General features: G+C 37.7%; 1 protein-coding gene across 1 annotated transcript in view; it reads right to left on the bottom strand.

Moving 5' to 3' along the window:
- LOC122741130 (liver carboxylesterase 1-like) overlaps window positions 1–15,408 on the bottom strand; it is a 36,871-nt gene that overhangs the window by 10,623 nt on the left and 10,840 nt on the right. Inside the window, exons 5-10 of the mRNA XM_043984254.1 lie at window positions 14,654–14,758; window positions 14,225–14,329; window positions 12,736–12,774; window positions 8,439–8,579; window positions 5,408–5,488; window positions 4,339–4,486 (exon numbers count right to left, since the gene is read on the bottom strand). Of these exons, the coding sequence (XP_043840189.1) occupies window positions 4,339–4,486; window positions 5,408–5,488; window positions 8,439–8,579; window positions 12,736–12,774; window positions 14,225–14,329; window positions 14,654–14,758 (619 nt within the window). The remainder of the gene's footprint in view (window positions 1–4,338; window positions 4,487–5,407; window positions 5,489–8,438; window positions 8,580–12,735; window positions 12,775–14,224; window positions 14,330–14,653; window positions 14,759–15,408) is intronic.

Genomic DNA, 15,408 nt, shown 5'->3' with positions numbered 1-15,408 from the left:
CCCTGAAAGAAAATGCACATTTTTGCTGGGTAATAGATTCTTGGCTGCAATCCAAGCTCCTTTGCCTTCCGGAATATCATATTCCAAGCCTTGCGGTCCTTTAATGTTGAAGCTGCCAGGTCCTGAGCAATCCTGACTGTGGCTCCATGATATTTAAATTGCTTCTTTCTGGCTGCTTGGAGTATTTTCTCCTTCACCTGATAATTCTGTAATTTGGCTACAATATTCCTTGGAGTTTTCCTTTTGGGGTCTCTTTCAGGAGGTGATCAGTAGATTCTTTCAATGATGATTTTATCCTCTGATTCTATGATATCAGGGCAGTTCTCCTTAATAATTTCCTGGAACATGGTGTCTAGATTCTTTTTCTGGTCATGGCTTTCAGGCAGTCCAGTGATTTTCAAATTGTCTCTCCTCGATCTGTTTTCCAGATCAGTTGTCTTTTCAATGAGGTATTTCACATTTCTTCTATTTTTTCATTTTTTTTATTCTGCTTTACTGATTCCTGATGTCTCATGGATTCCTTATTTTCCAACTGTCCCACTTTAATTTTTAAGGCATTGTTTTCTTCAATGAGATTATGAACCTTTTTTTCCATTTGGCCAAATGAATTTTTTAAGGTTTTGTTTTCTTCAGTGAAATTATGTGCTTCCTTTTCCAAGCTGCTGATTCTTTTTTCATAGTTTTCTTGTTTTCCTTTCATTTCTCTCCCCATTTTTTCTTCTACCTCTTGCAATTGATTTTTAAAATCCTTTTTGAGCTCTTCCAGGAAGGCTTTTTGTTCTTGAGACCAATTCACCTTCCCTTGTGAGGCTTCAGATGTAGGTAATTTGAGGCTATTGTCCTCATCTGAGTTTGTGTTGGCTTCTTCCCTAATGATACAGAAGCTCTCAATGGAGAGGGCTCTTTTTTGCTTCTTACTCATTATTGCAGCTTATTTATTTATTTTTTAAGTTGAGGTCTGCTCTGGGGGCACCAGGGTCCCTGTTTTGGGCTTCTTGTGCAAGGGTATAGGTGCTGTGTTACCGGGTTTTTACTCTGAGGCCTTTATGTTGTGTGGAGATCCCCCACCCTGCACTTCCTGTCTAATTGTGCTCGGCCAGCCAGGTGCCGGACCCCGGAGTCTGATCTCGCCTGACCCGTTCGTGGCTCTCTCGGCCGGTGCATGTAGGTTTTTCCACTGTCCTTCTTGGCCACCAGATTTTTGAACCAGGTTCCAGGGGCCTCAGTTGTTTGGCTGTGGCCCACAGCTCCTGCTGACTTGCCCCGACCCCCTTGGTGCTGGGTTGCTGCCCTGCACTGGGCCTCCCTTTTGCCCGAGTCAGACCGACCTTTTCCTGAAGTCTTCTAAATTATCTCTGGTTGGAGGACTGTGTCTCTCTGTCTCTTTGCAGGTTCTGTAGTTTCAGAATCCATCCAGAGGCTTGATTTAATGTTCGTTTTGAGGGAACAGAAGGAGAGTTCAGGCAGCTTGCTGCTTCCCCTCCGCCATCTTCTACTCATTCCTTTTTCAATTCATGTGAAGCATAATTGATTCTGTTAAAACCACTTATTTTTATTCTGTGTGGGTCTTTTTGTTTCATGTGTTTCCTGTAACCAACATATGGTTGGATTCTAGTTTCTAATCCATTCTGTTATCTCTTTCCATTTTCTGGGTTATATTCATCTGATTCACATTCACAGTTATGATTGCTAAGTGTGATCCTATTTTCTTCTGTTTATTTTTCTTTCTCTTTTAATCCTGTCCCTCTTCTAAAGTCTGTTTGATTTCTGTCCACTGTCTTCTTTTATCTGTCCTCCTTGTTATTCCCCTTTTCTCTTATCGACTTCCTCTCCTATTTCCTTGTTGGGTAAGATAAAATTCTATTAACATATGTATGTGCACACACATATGCATATAGATACATACACATATGCACACATGCATACATACACACATATATATGTATTTCCCTTTCTTGAACCAAGTGAAATGTGAGTGAGGTTCAAGTATTGGCTGCCCCCTGCCCCCACCATTTTCTCTTTCAATGTAAAAACTCTTCCTTATGTACCTCTTTTGAATGAGATAATTTTCTATTCTTCCTTTTACAAAGGAATCTCCCATCCATGCATTTTATTTTTTTTACATCATTCCTAACACATTCTACTCAATCTTGTACTTTCTTTTCTATGTAGAATCCTTCTAACTGTCCTAATGGGAAAGTTCTTAGAAGATACTTGTATCATCTTTCCATATAGAAAGGCAAACAGTTTAACCTTATTGATTCCCTTATGATTTCTCTTTCATGTTTGCTTTCATATGGTTCTCTTGAGTTATACTTGAAAGTCATATTTTCTATTCCACTCTGGTCTTTTCATCAGGAATGTTTAAAAGTTATCTATTCCATTAAATATCCAATTTTTACTTGAAGGGTTATACTCAGTTTTCCTAGGTAGGTTATTACTGGTTGTAATCTTGACTCTTTTGCTTTCCAGAACATCATATTCCAAGTCTTCTACTCCTTTAATGTGGTAGGTACTAAATCTTATGTGATTCTGACTGTGGCTCAATAGTATTTGAATGGTTTCTTTTTTGCTACTTGAAATATTTTCCCTTTAACCTGGAACCTCTAGAATTTGGTTATAATTTTCCTGGAAGTTTTCATTTTTGGATTTATTTCATGGAAAGCTTGGTGGATTCTTTCAATTTCAATTTTAACCTCTAGTTTTAGGATTCCAGGGCATTTTTCCTTGATAATTACTTGAATTATGATTTCTGGGATTGTTCTTTAATCATGACTTTGAGATAGTCAAATAATGCTTAACTTATCTCTCTTCAGTCTATTTTCCAGGTCAGTTCTTTTTCAAAATTCATATTTCACCTTTTCTTCCATTTTTTCATTCTTTTGACTTTGTTTTAAAATTATTTCTTTATGTCTCATGGAGCAGTTAGCTTGTATTCACCCAATTTTGATTCTCAAGGAATTATTTTAATCACTGAGATTTTGTAACTCTTTTTACATCTGGCCAGTTCTGCTTTTTAAGGAGTTATTTTCATCAGTGAATTTTTATACCTCTTCTTCCATTTTTCCAATTCTATTTTTAAGATATTTTCTTCAGCTTTTTGCATACTTCTTTTACCATAATTTACATAATTTTTCCTTTGCTTCCATTTTAAACTATTTTTTCTTTTACCACTCTTATTTGATTTTTAATTTTTTCAGTTTTTCCAGGAATTCTTGTTGTACTTCTGTCCAATTTATATATTTTTTTTTCCTCTAAAGCTTTGCTTGTAGCTATTTTGACTTCATTGTGTCTTCTAAATTTGTGTATTGATCTTCCCCGTCACCTTTGTAGCTTTTTATGGTCACTTTGTTTTTTTTGTTTGTTTGTTTATATTTTGCTCATTTTCCACCCTATTTCTTGATTTGGAACTTTATGTTAATACTGGGCTCTAGTCTAGGCATGGGAGTAGGAAAGGGCTCTCTTTCAAGTTTCAGGTTTTCTCACACTGCTGTTTTAAGAACTAGTTCTGAAATCTTGGAAGGTTTTGGTGCTTACAAGTTGATATGATCTGGGGAGAGGTGTGGCAACTACTGTCATGGTATGTACCTTAGTTTTTACCCAGTAAGGCCCTCTGATTCCTTGCAATTACAATTAATATTGATGATCCTCCAGACCTCTCCTTCTTTGGAACCAGAAATGATACTATTTGTCAGAGTCTCTGATCTCTGGGCCAGAATTGGTATTACCTATTAGGGCTTCTAATCCATCTTTGCTTAAAATGTTCCTCTCTGACCTTGAATGTTGGCCCAGAAGTGGGTATATGCAATGGTGTTGCCAAGGAACATCTGGTCCTGCATCTAGTGCTATCACAGAGGTAACCTGTAATCTCTTTCCTAGCATTTTCTAGACTCCCTTACAATTTCTGGCTTAGGATGTCCCAAAGCTACTACTGCTTCTGTTTCTACCATCTAGTTTCACTACTAGTGTTTCATCAACATGATACCTAGGTCAGTCTCCTTCCCCCTGTTACAGATCTTTTTCCTCTGTTGTTTTGGCCTGAAGAATGTCTCACTCTGACCTTGTTTAGCTTTGCCACTCTATAAATCAATTTGAGGTGTTATTTTAAAATTGTTTGGAGAAGAATGTTGGGAGAGCTTTTCTGAGTGCTATTCTACTTCATCATCTTGACTTTTTGCCCCCTGGAAGTCCTAATAGTCTTTTTACTAAAAAGGCAGTCTCCTACTTATTCTGTCTCTGCATACAGTTTGTGCTATTGCACTGAGTATTTATCCCTCCCTAATTGTTGGGATGAATAAGGATGACTGTGTTACCACTTGCTGTTACTTAGGAACTCACCCATGTGAAGCCGAGCCAACCTCACAGATGGAATTCCAAAGATCAAGTCTGCCATCAAGTCTTCAAACAGTTCTTTCCTTTTTATAGGATTATTTGTCATTCCAATACATTCATCAATTAAAATAGGAGTAAGGTCTTTGGGGATTTTCTGAAATAATAAAGAAGTAAGGAGAGGAAAATGACTAGCTATTCATTCATTCAATCATTAACTGTCATGAATCATGGACGATTGTACCAACTAACACTTTTCCACAACAACATCATTATATCAGCCATCCTGTACTACAAAGCTATGATACCTTTCTACAACATCATTTAGCCAATGCCCACTTAAAACACTGCCATTGAATTACATGTCCTTTGAAATATTTTTTCAAATATTTCTGTAGAAACATTTCTAAATTTTAGCTGGAAAAACTCTATTTTAAGCACTTATATAATAAGTCTCTGGTTTATGCATGTTAGAAGATATAGAGGTGAATAAGACAGAATTCCTGTCCTCAAAGAAATTACAGTTAGACATGTAATATGCCAAGTATATAAAAGAGATGTGAGCAATGAGATATAGGGCTCCTTCAGAGAAGTGTTGGAGTACTTCTATCTTAGAGGGACAAAAGGATTAGAGAAGACTTCATTAATTCATTACATGCAGTCTTTTACTGACCTCTACTTTAGAGTGAGGAAAATAGTGCTAAGGTTTTCTATCTCTTAACCAAAAGATGGAAATACAAAGTAAAAAGTAAAACTCTACCTTTTTGAGTGTTTTTATTCTTTCCTTAGGATAGGGGAGTGGGGGGCATCCTAGTGCTTTGAAAAGTATGTAGGATTAAGAGTCAGAATACCTTTATTTAATACCTGATACAAAATATATAACCTTAGGGAAATAATTTTCTTCCTCTGAACTTCTTATTCTTCTGTCTTAAAATAAAAACACTAGACTAGATTGTTTCAAAGGCCCCTTGAACAATTAGGTTCTATATTTTAAGACTTCATGGTCCTTTCTAGCTCTTATCTTCCAAGGTCCAGGTTCCCTCCCATCCCGGACATTATAGGTTTCTACATATCTTACAACAAGTGGATAGGAGCTCCATAATAGTGCTGTTGCTGTTTCTTGGTCTGGTATGCCTTCTGAGAAAGGGAACTCCATCAACTGCATAAAATAGTCATTTCACATAAAAAAATATCAGTTAATAACTGAAATAAAGCAGCCTTTATGAAACAAAGAAGGAGGGTGTCATTTTATCTTGTTTTAAGTTGAGTTAATCAATGAATTTACCTGGCTTATTAAATATCCTAGTAAATATCTAGTAGAAATTGGGAAAACATTTTTTTTTTAATGGATGAGAAGAACAAACATCTCACTTCTACCCAGCCAACAGGCACATCCTTTAATATGGCAATGCATATGGTGGCCAGATAATTAAATATTATGAAGCTTCTAGTTTCCTGATCATTAGGTTTACTTAGGTAACTAGGTAAGAAGAAAAACTGCAGTCATTTGAGCAATGCCCCTAGAAGTCTTCCACATGCCATTTGTGACTCCTGAAATTCTGGTATTAGGTTCAATCCTTAGATTATAAAATTGTTCCCTAGTAGATGTAAACAACACTGGAGAAATTTAAAAGAATGAACTATTTACTTCTTATTAGCTATCATTTAAATTTGGGAGGATAAATTCATTAAATAATTTAGAGTTTGAAGTAACCTTTAAGATCTTCTCGTCCAATGACCTAATGTTAAATGTATGCATATACTGCTGTTTAGACTTCAACAAGATTGAAAATAATAAGGGCTGAGACACTGAAATGTAAAGGGAAGGACTTTCAGGTATATAAGTAACATTCCATAACTTAGATAGGATGAAAGGTGAAGATAGCATGTGAAGAAGCCACAGAATAATGAATTTGCCCTGAGAGCACATAATATTTCAAAAACTCTGTTTCTAGCATTTCATCTGCATAAGACCTAACAGGAGTGTGGGTAGTGTAATGGGGGTGATCATAAGTAAAGCTAGAACACCTTATTGAGAAATGCCATCTTTGAATCAGAGAGAATGGTCAACCAGAAATGAGTCGACCTCTCTACCTCCTTCCTAGAGGTCAGAAACTTAAGAGCCACAATTCTAAAGGAATCAAAGAGGAGAAACTTCTGTCAATCCTAGGCTAAGGGTTGTGGCTCTTGCTAAAAAGAGCAGAGTAACACTTCAGATGAGCAAAGGGTTATAACTGAGTCTAAGATTGTTGAAACCTGCAGATGACCAAAAAAAGCAATACCAGGGAATACATCAGAGAGACACATACAGTAGAACCAAACTCTGGGAAGAGTACAGTGACCTAGGGATTTGCCTTACCAATAACAGAAGCAGCTGATATTTTATTTACTTATATAGATAAGTAAATAATGTATATGTACAAAAAAAACAGTGCCTGGAGGAGGGTACTAACCCCTGGGGAAATGAAAAAAGGCATATGGAAGGATATGGCATCTGAAGTGAGTCTTTAAGGAAGCCAGGGTCCTAAGATGTGCATATACCTAGGGAGAGACAAGAATAAGGAAAACTTTTCAAAGATAAAGAGATAAGAAATGGAATATTATGCTAGAGAAAATAGCCAGTTTGTCTTGAGTGCTGAGTGTGTGAAGGAGAAGAGAGGATAGCTAACCTGAAAAGATATGTTGGAGCCAGAGTATGAGGGATATAAAATGCTCTAGGAGTTTGTATTTTATCCTAATGGCATTGGGAAGTCATTGAAATTTCTCAAATAGGTTAACTACCTGGTTATAATGACACAGTTAGATCTGCACTTTATAAATATCAATTTGGAAGCTTTGGGAAAGATGGCTTAGAGAAGAGAAAGCCTGGATATAGGGAGACCAATTATGATGCTAGGTGTCTAAGAAGAGGCAATGATGGCTATGACTAGGGTAGTTATGGTAGGACTAAGGAGAGACACCCATGGGAGAACTGTTAGGGAGGCAGAATCCTTGAGACTTGTTCACTGATTAAGCAAGGAGAGTAAAAATAAAGAATCAAGGATGACTCAGGTTTGGAATTTATGGGATTGGGAGAATTGTGGTTCTCTTATCAGTAATAGGGGATGGGTGGGTTTAGGGGAAAAGATATAGCTCTATTTTAGACATGTATTTGAGATGCTTATGGGACATTCAGATGCAGATGTGAATAAGAAAGTTGAAGATGCTGGACTGGAACTCAGGAGAGAGGTGAGGGCTGAATATGTGGACTCAGGAGTCATCTGTAGAGAAATGTTGGTTAAATCCTTGGCAATTGATAAGGTTATTATGAGTATAAAGTAAAAAGGGGAGGGGGAAGACCCAGTGCCAGGATATACTCATGAACGGGTACAGACCATGGATAATGAATCTGTAAATACAAATAAGAAAGATTCAATCAACAGGCAGATCATATTGAGCAATGTCTCTCTGCCTATCTCTCTCTGTCTCTGTGTTTCTCTTTGTCTTTCTGTCTCTCACACACATGGATGAGGAGAGATACCCAGAAGAATAGAGGGATTAGTAGTGCCAAATTCTACAGTGAGATCAAAAAAGATAAATTCCCTTTCAGCTCTAATTCTGTGATCCTTTGATCTTTCCCAACTCTTAAGCAGATAGAAAAGACTATGAGGTCACTGGATAGCTGATTGTGTGTCTCTGTTGGGGTTACGGGGCAGTGAGAGAGAGAGGGTATGACACCAAACAGGAAAAGACCTGGGTTTTAATCCTAGCTATGCCACAAACTCACCATGTTATTTTTGGCCTCAGTTTTACCATATGTAAAATAAGAGGTTTAAATTAGATGGTCTCTATCGTTTCTTCTAGGCTTAATATTCTACTCTATAAGTGAGATTGCCAAATAATAGGTTTGTCTTTGCAACAATTTTACTGCTGCATAGAGCAGCTACTGAGGAATGTAGTTTCATGCTAGAGGTAGGAAGATAGGATTGAGCTCATAACCAGCAGCAGATTATCTCTATATTGAGCTATAGGCTATTTTCCTGGCTTAACTCCAAGGAAGACCTATTTCTACAGAATGCAGGAGATGCATGAGATTCCAGAAAAAAGCCACCAAACCATAGTGTTCTCACAGTTGGAAGAATCCAGCCAAATTCATGATTGTTGATTCCCACGATATAGGGAACATGATTGAACTTCTTTTCAGCCAGGAGCTCTTCAGGACTTTTAGGGAAAAATACTCCATCAATGACTCCAGTTACGAAAGAAATTTTCTGGAAGAAGATTAAAAAACACCCCAGCAACACATTAACTTTCCCCCAGTAGAAGTGAATAAAAATAGATGACTTATTATGGCTACAAACTATAACCTAGGGGGTACTATGTTCTCTTTATCTTAGGGTAAGATAAGCAAGGAAGAGGAAATATAGTTTTCCTCTAGGTTTTTGAAACACAAGAACATTTGAAGGCTAGGATAATTATGTTATGGCAAAGGAGAGATACCCATGGGAAAACAGTTGGGGAGGCAGAATTCTACAGGCTTGTTCACTGAATCAATAATGTGAGTAAGGGTGAAGAGTGAAGGATGATTCTTAGGTTTTGAATTTATGGAATTAGAAGAATGTTCATTCTCTCATCAGTAATAGGGGATGTCTGTGACTCACAAATACTTGATCACTGAGCTAATTACTTTTGGCTATATAAAAACTGGTTTATCACAATAGGCACATTTGGAAAAATTAGCTTGAATTAACATATCAAAATTTATTATCTTTTTTTCTGAACTTATCAAATGCCCCCCCCAAATGGTGTTTCCATATACAAAAGAATTTTTTAAAAAATGATCACGTGAAACTGTACGTTTCTAGTACATACCAACTTGATCAAAAAAAAAGTTTAACTTGTTACTTTCAATGCTACCCTTATTGTCTGTTTCTTTCTGAACTTCCTTTTTGTACTTGGCTCTCTTTTATTCCATTTCTTCTTTTTTTGGCAATACTATCACTAGTTCCCCTTAATCGCCCACATAAAAAGGAAAAAAATAATCATTATAAAAAATAAACAGGCAAGCAAAATAAATCTCTATATCCTTCATTATGCACTTTGGTTTTTTTATCTCTGATAAGAGGAGGGTTAAAATGAATCATTACAAGTCCTATGAAGTAGTGTTGTCATCAGAGATCAGAGTTCTTAAATCTTTCCAAGTTGTTCTTGTTATTGTATAAATTGTTCTCCAGGTTCACTTCATTTCATTCTACATCAGTTTATACAAGTCTTTTAAGGCTTTTCTAAAACTATTCACTTCATAACATCTTATGACACAGTAATTTTTCATAATTTGTTTAACCATTCTCTAATTGAGGGATATGTCTTAGTTTCCAGCTCTTTGCTGCTTCAAAAAAAGCTGCTATAAATATTTTTGAACATAATGGGTTGGTCTTTTCCATCAATCTTTTAAAAAAGCATTTAATTTCAACAAGTGAGTATTAGGAACTTAATAAGTGGCAGGCACTATGCTAAGCTCTCAGAGTACATGGACAAACAGAAAGACTGTCCTTGTCTTCAAGGAGTTTACATTCTAATGGAAGAAGACAACAAATACAAGGCAAGGTGAAAAGAAAGGGTAAGAATGGAGTGGAAAAGAAAGTTCCCAGAGCAGATGCTTTTTAGAGAAAGACTGGAAGAAAAAGTACAGCCTTGAGAGAAGTTAAGACATGGCTGACCTAGTCCTCCTCCTTAAAATGGAGATTCTGTGAGGAACCAGTCAATCAGAGGGAGAGGCCTTACAGGTAAAAAGTACTTCCAATGTGTGAAGTCCAGCAGTTGGGTGAACTTCTAGGGTGAAGAGATTTTTGGACTAGGAGAGTCTGAGAATGTCAGGAGTACAGCCTGAAGAAGGTGGTCCTTTGGGGATACAGGATTAGCATCAGTAGCCTTGATTAAAAGAGTGGGGCAGCTAGGTGCTGCAGTGGATAGAGCACCAGCCCTGGATTCAGGAGGACCTGAGTTCAAATCCAGCCTCAGACACTTAACAATTACTAGCTGTGTGACCCTGGGCAAGTCACTTAAACCCAATTGCCTCACCAAAAAAAAAAAAGAGTAGGCACAGTTTATTGGCTTTGGGGGCATAGTTCCAAACTTATTTACAAAATGGTTAGACCAATTGATGGTTTCACCAAAAATGCAATAAAATACCTATATTTCCCCAGCCCCTCAAATGCTGCCATTTTGGGGTCATCTTTGCCAATCTGATAGATATAAGGTAGATCCTCAAAGTTGTTTTAATTTGCATGGGAAAAAATGTTTGTAAAAATTATATCATAAAAACAAATCCTGTAGGGTTGGGTTGACTGGGAAGGATGATCATCATCATAGTGCTCAGTGCTTCTCAGATAAAAGCTATCTGTCTTTTCTTCTTTCCAACAGTGGATAGAGCACTGGAATAAGATAGACGCTCCCAACTGCCTACTTCATAGATTTTAGGGGTAAAAAGTTAAAAACAAGAAGGGCCTGAACCAAGTAAAAATGTAGTTAGGAAATATTCAACAAAATAAATAAAAATACAATAGAACATAGATAATGGTACTATGTGATTATAGATATAATTATATATATATGTATATATATGTATATATAGCCTCATAATAACATTATACAGTCAATCCTCAATTTTCACAGTGTAACTTTCCTAGAAAACCTTGCAAAAGTGGTAAGTGCTAATGTTGATACATTGAACCTATGGGAAATAGGGAGTTAGATTGCTATGACCACCAAAAACTATAATTTTTTGCAAGAGATTACAGAAAATACACTTTTTTGCATATTATTCCTAATAAAACATCAATTTTGATAAAATGCACTTTTTCTAATACAGTAACCATTAGATAATCCATAAAATAGAGTACATAAAATGAAATTGGTAACATGAAAACCATCTTTTCTCAATAGTAATTCCTGAGAATTCTGTGATCTTTTGTGCTAACATCTAAATAAAAAATAAAACAAAACACCAATTTCAGACAATATTCACATTTCAGAACACATGAAATTCCTAGTACCATAGATACTTGGAATTAAAACATTTTTTTAACCAGAATCTTATCTTTCACTGTGTCAGATGGCAGTATTGTATACTATACCCTTACTTCTTAGTCTGTGGGTCTCAATTTTATATGGGGTCATACAACTGAATGTCGGGGTTGTGAAAAATTTGGCAACAGTGGAAGGTATATATATATATATATATATATATATACATATGTGTGTGTGTGTGTGTGTGTGTGTATCTGGGGTCCTGTAAAAAATTCTTAGGCAAAAAGGGATCATGAGTGGAAAAAGTTTAAGAAATCATGTTCTGTACTACTGTAAACCTCTATACCTTGGCTGCCCTCTGAACACCAAGGGAGAAGCTGCTGGGATTTCAGTGACTCCTTTTGGAAGATGCTAAGACTTCCAAAGTATTGACATTACCTTAGAGCCCACAGGACTTGTATTACACTTTGGAGGTGGGGGGCGGGGGATTACAACAGAAAACATGATTTTTAGAGACAAACAATAAAAATATTCAATGAATACATGGGTAGCTCTTTATAATGGCAGGGTGAACAAGAACAGTGAAATGCCTAGTAGGATACCGGTTGCTCCACAAACCTATGCATATCACAACTCTTTTTTTTTTTTTTTTTGCTACTGCACATAGCTGTGAATTGAAAATGAGGTTACTAATAAAATCACACTAATGTTTGTAGTCACAGAAGTTAAACATGGTAATGTTAAGAATTAACTGTGAGTATGAGTGAATGAGTGTATGTGTATATATAGTGTAGAGGACACTTCTTCCCCCAGAAGTGCCCCAGATCAATAAAATCCTAAGTTAAGTTCCTTTCTGTATCTCCACCAGTTATCTGAGGACTTTTACTTGTGTTAACTAAATGAATCATTTAATTGGTAAATTGATAGGAAAAAGTTAGGATTCACAAAAGAGACAGCACAGCAAATGGTTTGGCAAAAATCACTGAGATAATAATTAGTCCAAAGCAAAGTGGTCGTGTAGCAGTTAAAAGTATTCTCTTCACAAACTGGTGGGAGATTAATAAAGAGCAGATTGTCTAAAGCCTTGGATTTATCTCCACTGAAAGGATTCTTCAGCATGTTCTTCATGATTCTTCAGTTATTTCCCTAGAGGTCACTATGAAACCAAAAAAGCCAACCACAGCCTCAAAAAAGGGCATTTTTAGCAGTGGCCAATTGTATGTGGGTTGGGGAGGACAGAGAAGTAAGAGAGGAGGAGTAAGAGAGAAAGGTAAACTGGCACTGTAGGAACGGCGCTGAAACAATTCCATTCATACTGGGCTTCCTCCTCTCTTTAATCAGCACTTAAAGGAGCTAAGACTTAAATCCCATAATTAAGAAAACAAGGATGCTTATTACCTCCAACGGGTCTCCCAGAAAATCCAGGCCAAATAATCCCTGCAAAGACAAACAAAAAGGGGAGGTGACAACTTCACAGAAAGAGCTGATCATGCTAATTTACATGCCGATCAGGTTCCTTCTCTCAGTGTTTTTTTTTTTTTTTTTTTTTTTTGTGGGGCAATGGGGGTTAAGTGACTTGCCCAGGGTCACACAGCTAGTAAGTGTCAAGTGTCCGAGGCCAGATTTGAACTCAGGTACTCCTGAATCCAGGGCCAGTGCTTTATCTACTGCACCACCTAGCTGCCCCCTCTCAGTGTTCTTAAGTGATTAATCGGACATTTTCTGATCTTTTCACACCAGGAGCTGAGTCTGGAATAGTTGTTGAGTCTGGGATAGTTGCTGAGATAATGACAAGGTCTCTTGGAACAAAGTTAGGAGCCATGATCTGAGGTTGTAGAGCATCCCTTTTACCTATCTTTTCCCACATCTTAGGCCTCTGGAGGAGAAAACAGGCCTATGAATAAGAGGTACTTTTATTTTTTTTTTTCAATTTTTTGAGAATGCCTAATCTGTCAGCATCCCTTCCCTGTCCTCCACCCACTCCTCCACTCCAGGATAGAAACTGAGGAAATAAGAATGCATTTTTCATTTATATAACTCTGCAGCCAAGATTACATTTGCATTTTGTGGAAACAATGCCAATTGACCTGGAGTTTACCTAGGAACAGCCCCTTCATTGCTGCTTCACACACCAGCTGGGCTAGATTCCTTCATTATCTATGGAAATATGGCTAGGACCTTGCTCTACATCACTAGAATTTAGGTTCTCCATAATCCCACCAGCCCTTTACCAACTGAGTCCACAAAAACAAAGCATAGTATTGTTGTTCTATCCAAGTTACATTCTAAACTTTGAAAACCACTTTGGATTCAATTTCCCAAACGTGTCTTGTTGAATTGTTTGGGGCTTGAATGTATCTGGTTAAATATTCTAAGGCTATATTTTGCACTGCATGTGTGGACATAGGATTAAACTGGGTCAGATGACTTCAACTGAGTAGGCCAGAGAAATCCCTGGGAGATGGAGTCACTTGGTGGCGAATTCAAGGGTTGAGGCTTCCCTTCCCTCAAGGATAGCAAGAAGAGCTCAGTCTCTCCTCAGAGCCAAAGAATTCACACCCACCACTGGCCCCAACCTTTTTCTTCTCTGCAATGACAGATCCTCTGACACATCTGATAATGTGGTTTGAATGGGGAAGGAGTTCAAGAGCTCTTCTGGTCCAGCTCCTTCAGGCAGCTGGACAACAGTATATCAAGTGAGAATGCCTGAAAACCAATGTGAGTTGGAAGGACTTCTATGAAAATATTTTTTCTTAAAACATGGCTATCTGTTCTTCTACAGATGAGAATTTCATGTTCTCAAAGGTCCAATTGTTCTGTCTGAAAGATCTGAAGGTTCTGAAGGGATCATGGGCATTGGCATGTATAAGAATTCAAGGTCACCTACCAGCCTCAGACCTACATCCAGGAGTTGCTCCTCTGATTTCTGTCGCATACAATGAACCATGCTGGCTGAAGTGACTGTTTTGCACCCAGCAAAAGTGGTAATTTTCTGCAACAAGATAGAACAGGGATGGTTTATGCTATCAGTGTATCCAGATAGGAGAGCTGTGCCTGAATCCATGTGCTTTTGGTCCTGTGACAATGCAGGGCAAAAGAAGGAACACCAGACTAATCACTCAGGAGCCCTACACTCAAGAGCTGGGTAAGTCCATGGTGTCATCAATTGGCCTGGCAGGTTACATTCCTTCTCTGGAATTCAGATTTCACTTCTGTAAAATGAAAGGTTTGGGCTAGATGATCTAAAAGGTCTTAATCCCATGACTCTATGAACAGAGTCAAGGGATTGGAGGAAGATATAATTCAAAGGGACTACCTCAGTTGTTGCTGCTGAGCTGGAATTGTACAAACACTCTGTGAAGACAACTCCACTCTCAGAAATAGCACGGTGGAAAAGGTTCTTGGTCAAAGGAGATAAAACCTGAAAGAAGAAAAGAAAGGGGGGGGGGATTACATTTCAAAAGCAGAGCCAGCCCTAGAATGGGGTGACTATGGCTTTGCCCTAGGCAAAGAGGGCACTGGCAGCCCTAACATTCCTTTCCCTGCATGAAAAATACCTAAGTTCAGTACTTACACCGAAAGCTACCATTTGAGGACTCCTTTTCCCAGTTACCTAAGCTCAGGGAAGCTCTTTCCCAATGTAGGCCTACCCTGTTCCTGACCATACATTAGCAGTGGCTTCTGGGGATATTCCCAGGATTTCTCCTCACCCAGCTCCTTTTTTTTCCTCTAAGGAGACCTTTCTCCTCTCAAGTGAAGTTCTCTTAAAAAGTTGATTTGAATGAATATTGAGAAGCCAGATAAATGAGAGATTTCCTAAGAGTAGCCCTCTCCCAACTAGATCAAATAATAAAAACAAAGAAACACAAAATGCAAAACCAAAACCAAAAATCTTTAATAACAGTAAGAGGAAAAGTGAAGGACCTCAACAAAAATTCTTAGGGAAAGATAACTGGAGACCAACTTCTTAGCCTCTAATCTCTTACCTTTCCCACCATCCCCATAGCCAGGCTCAATTTTGAGAGAGAGAAAAATGAAAAGACAGGGGAAAGAAGAGAAAGAGACAAAAGG

This window comes from Dromiciops gliroides, chromosome 2 (genome assembly GCF_019393635.1).
Source record: "Dromiciops gliroides isolate mDroGli1 chromosome 2, mDroGli1.pri, whole genome shotgun sequence".
Lineage (NCBI taxonomy): Eukaryota > Metazoa > Chordata > Mammalia > Microbiotheria > Microbiotheriidae > Dromiciops > Dromiciops gliroides.
Note: the sequence above shows the minus strand (reverse complement) of the source record. Positions and strands in the feature narration are given on the sequence as shown.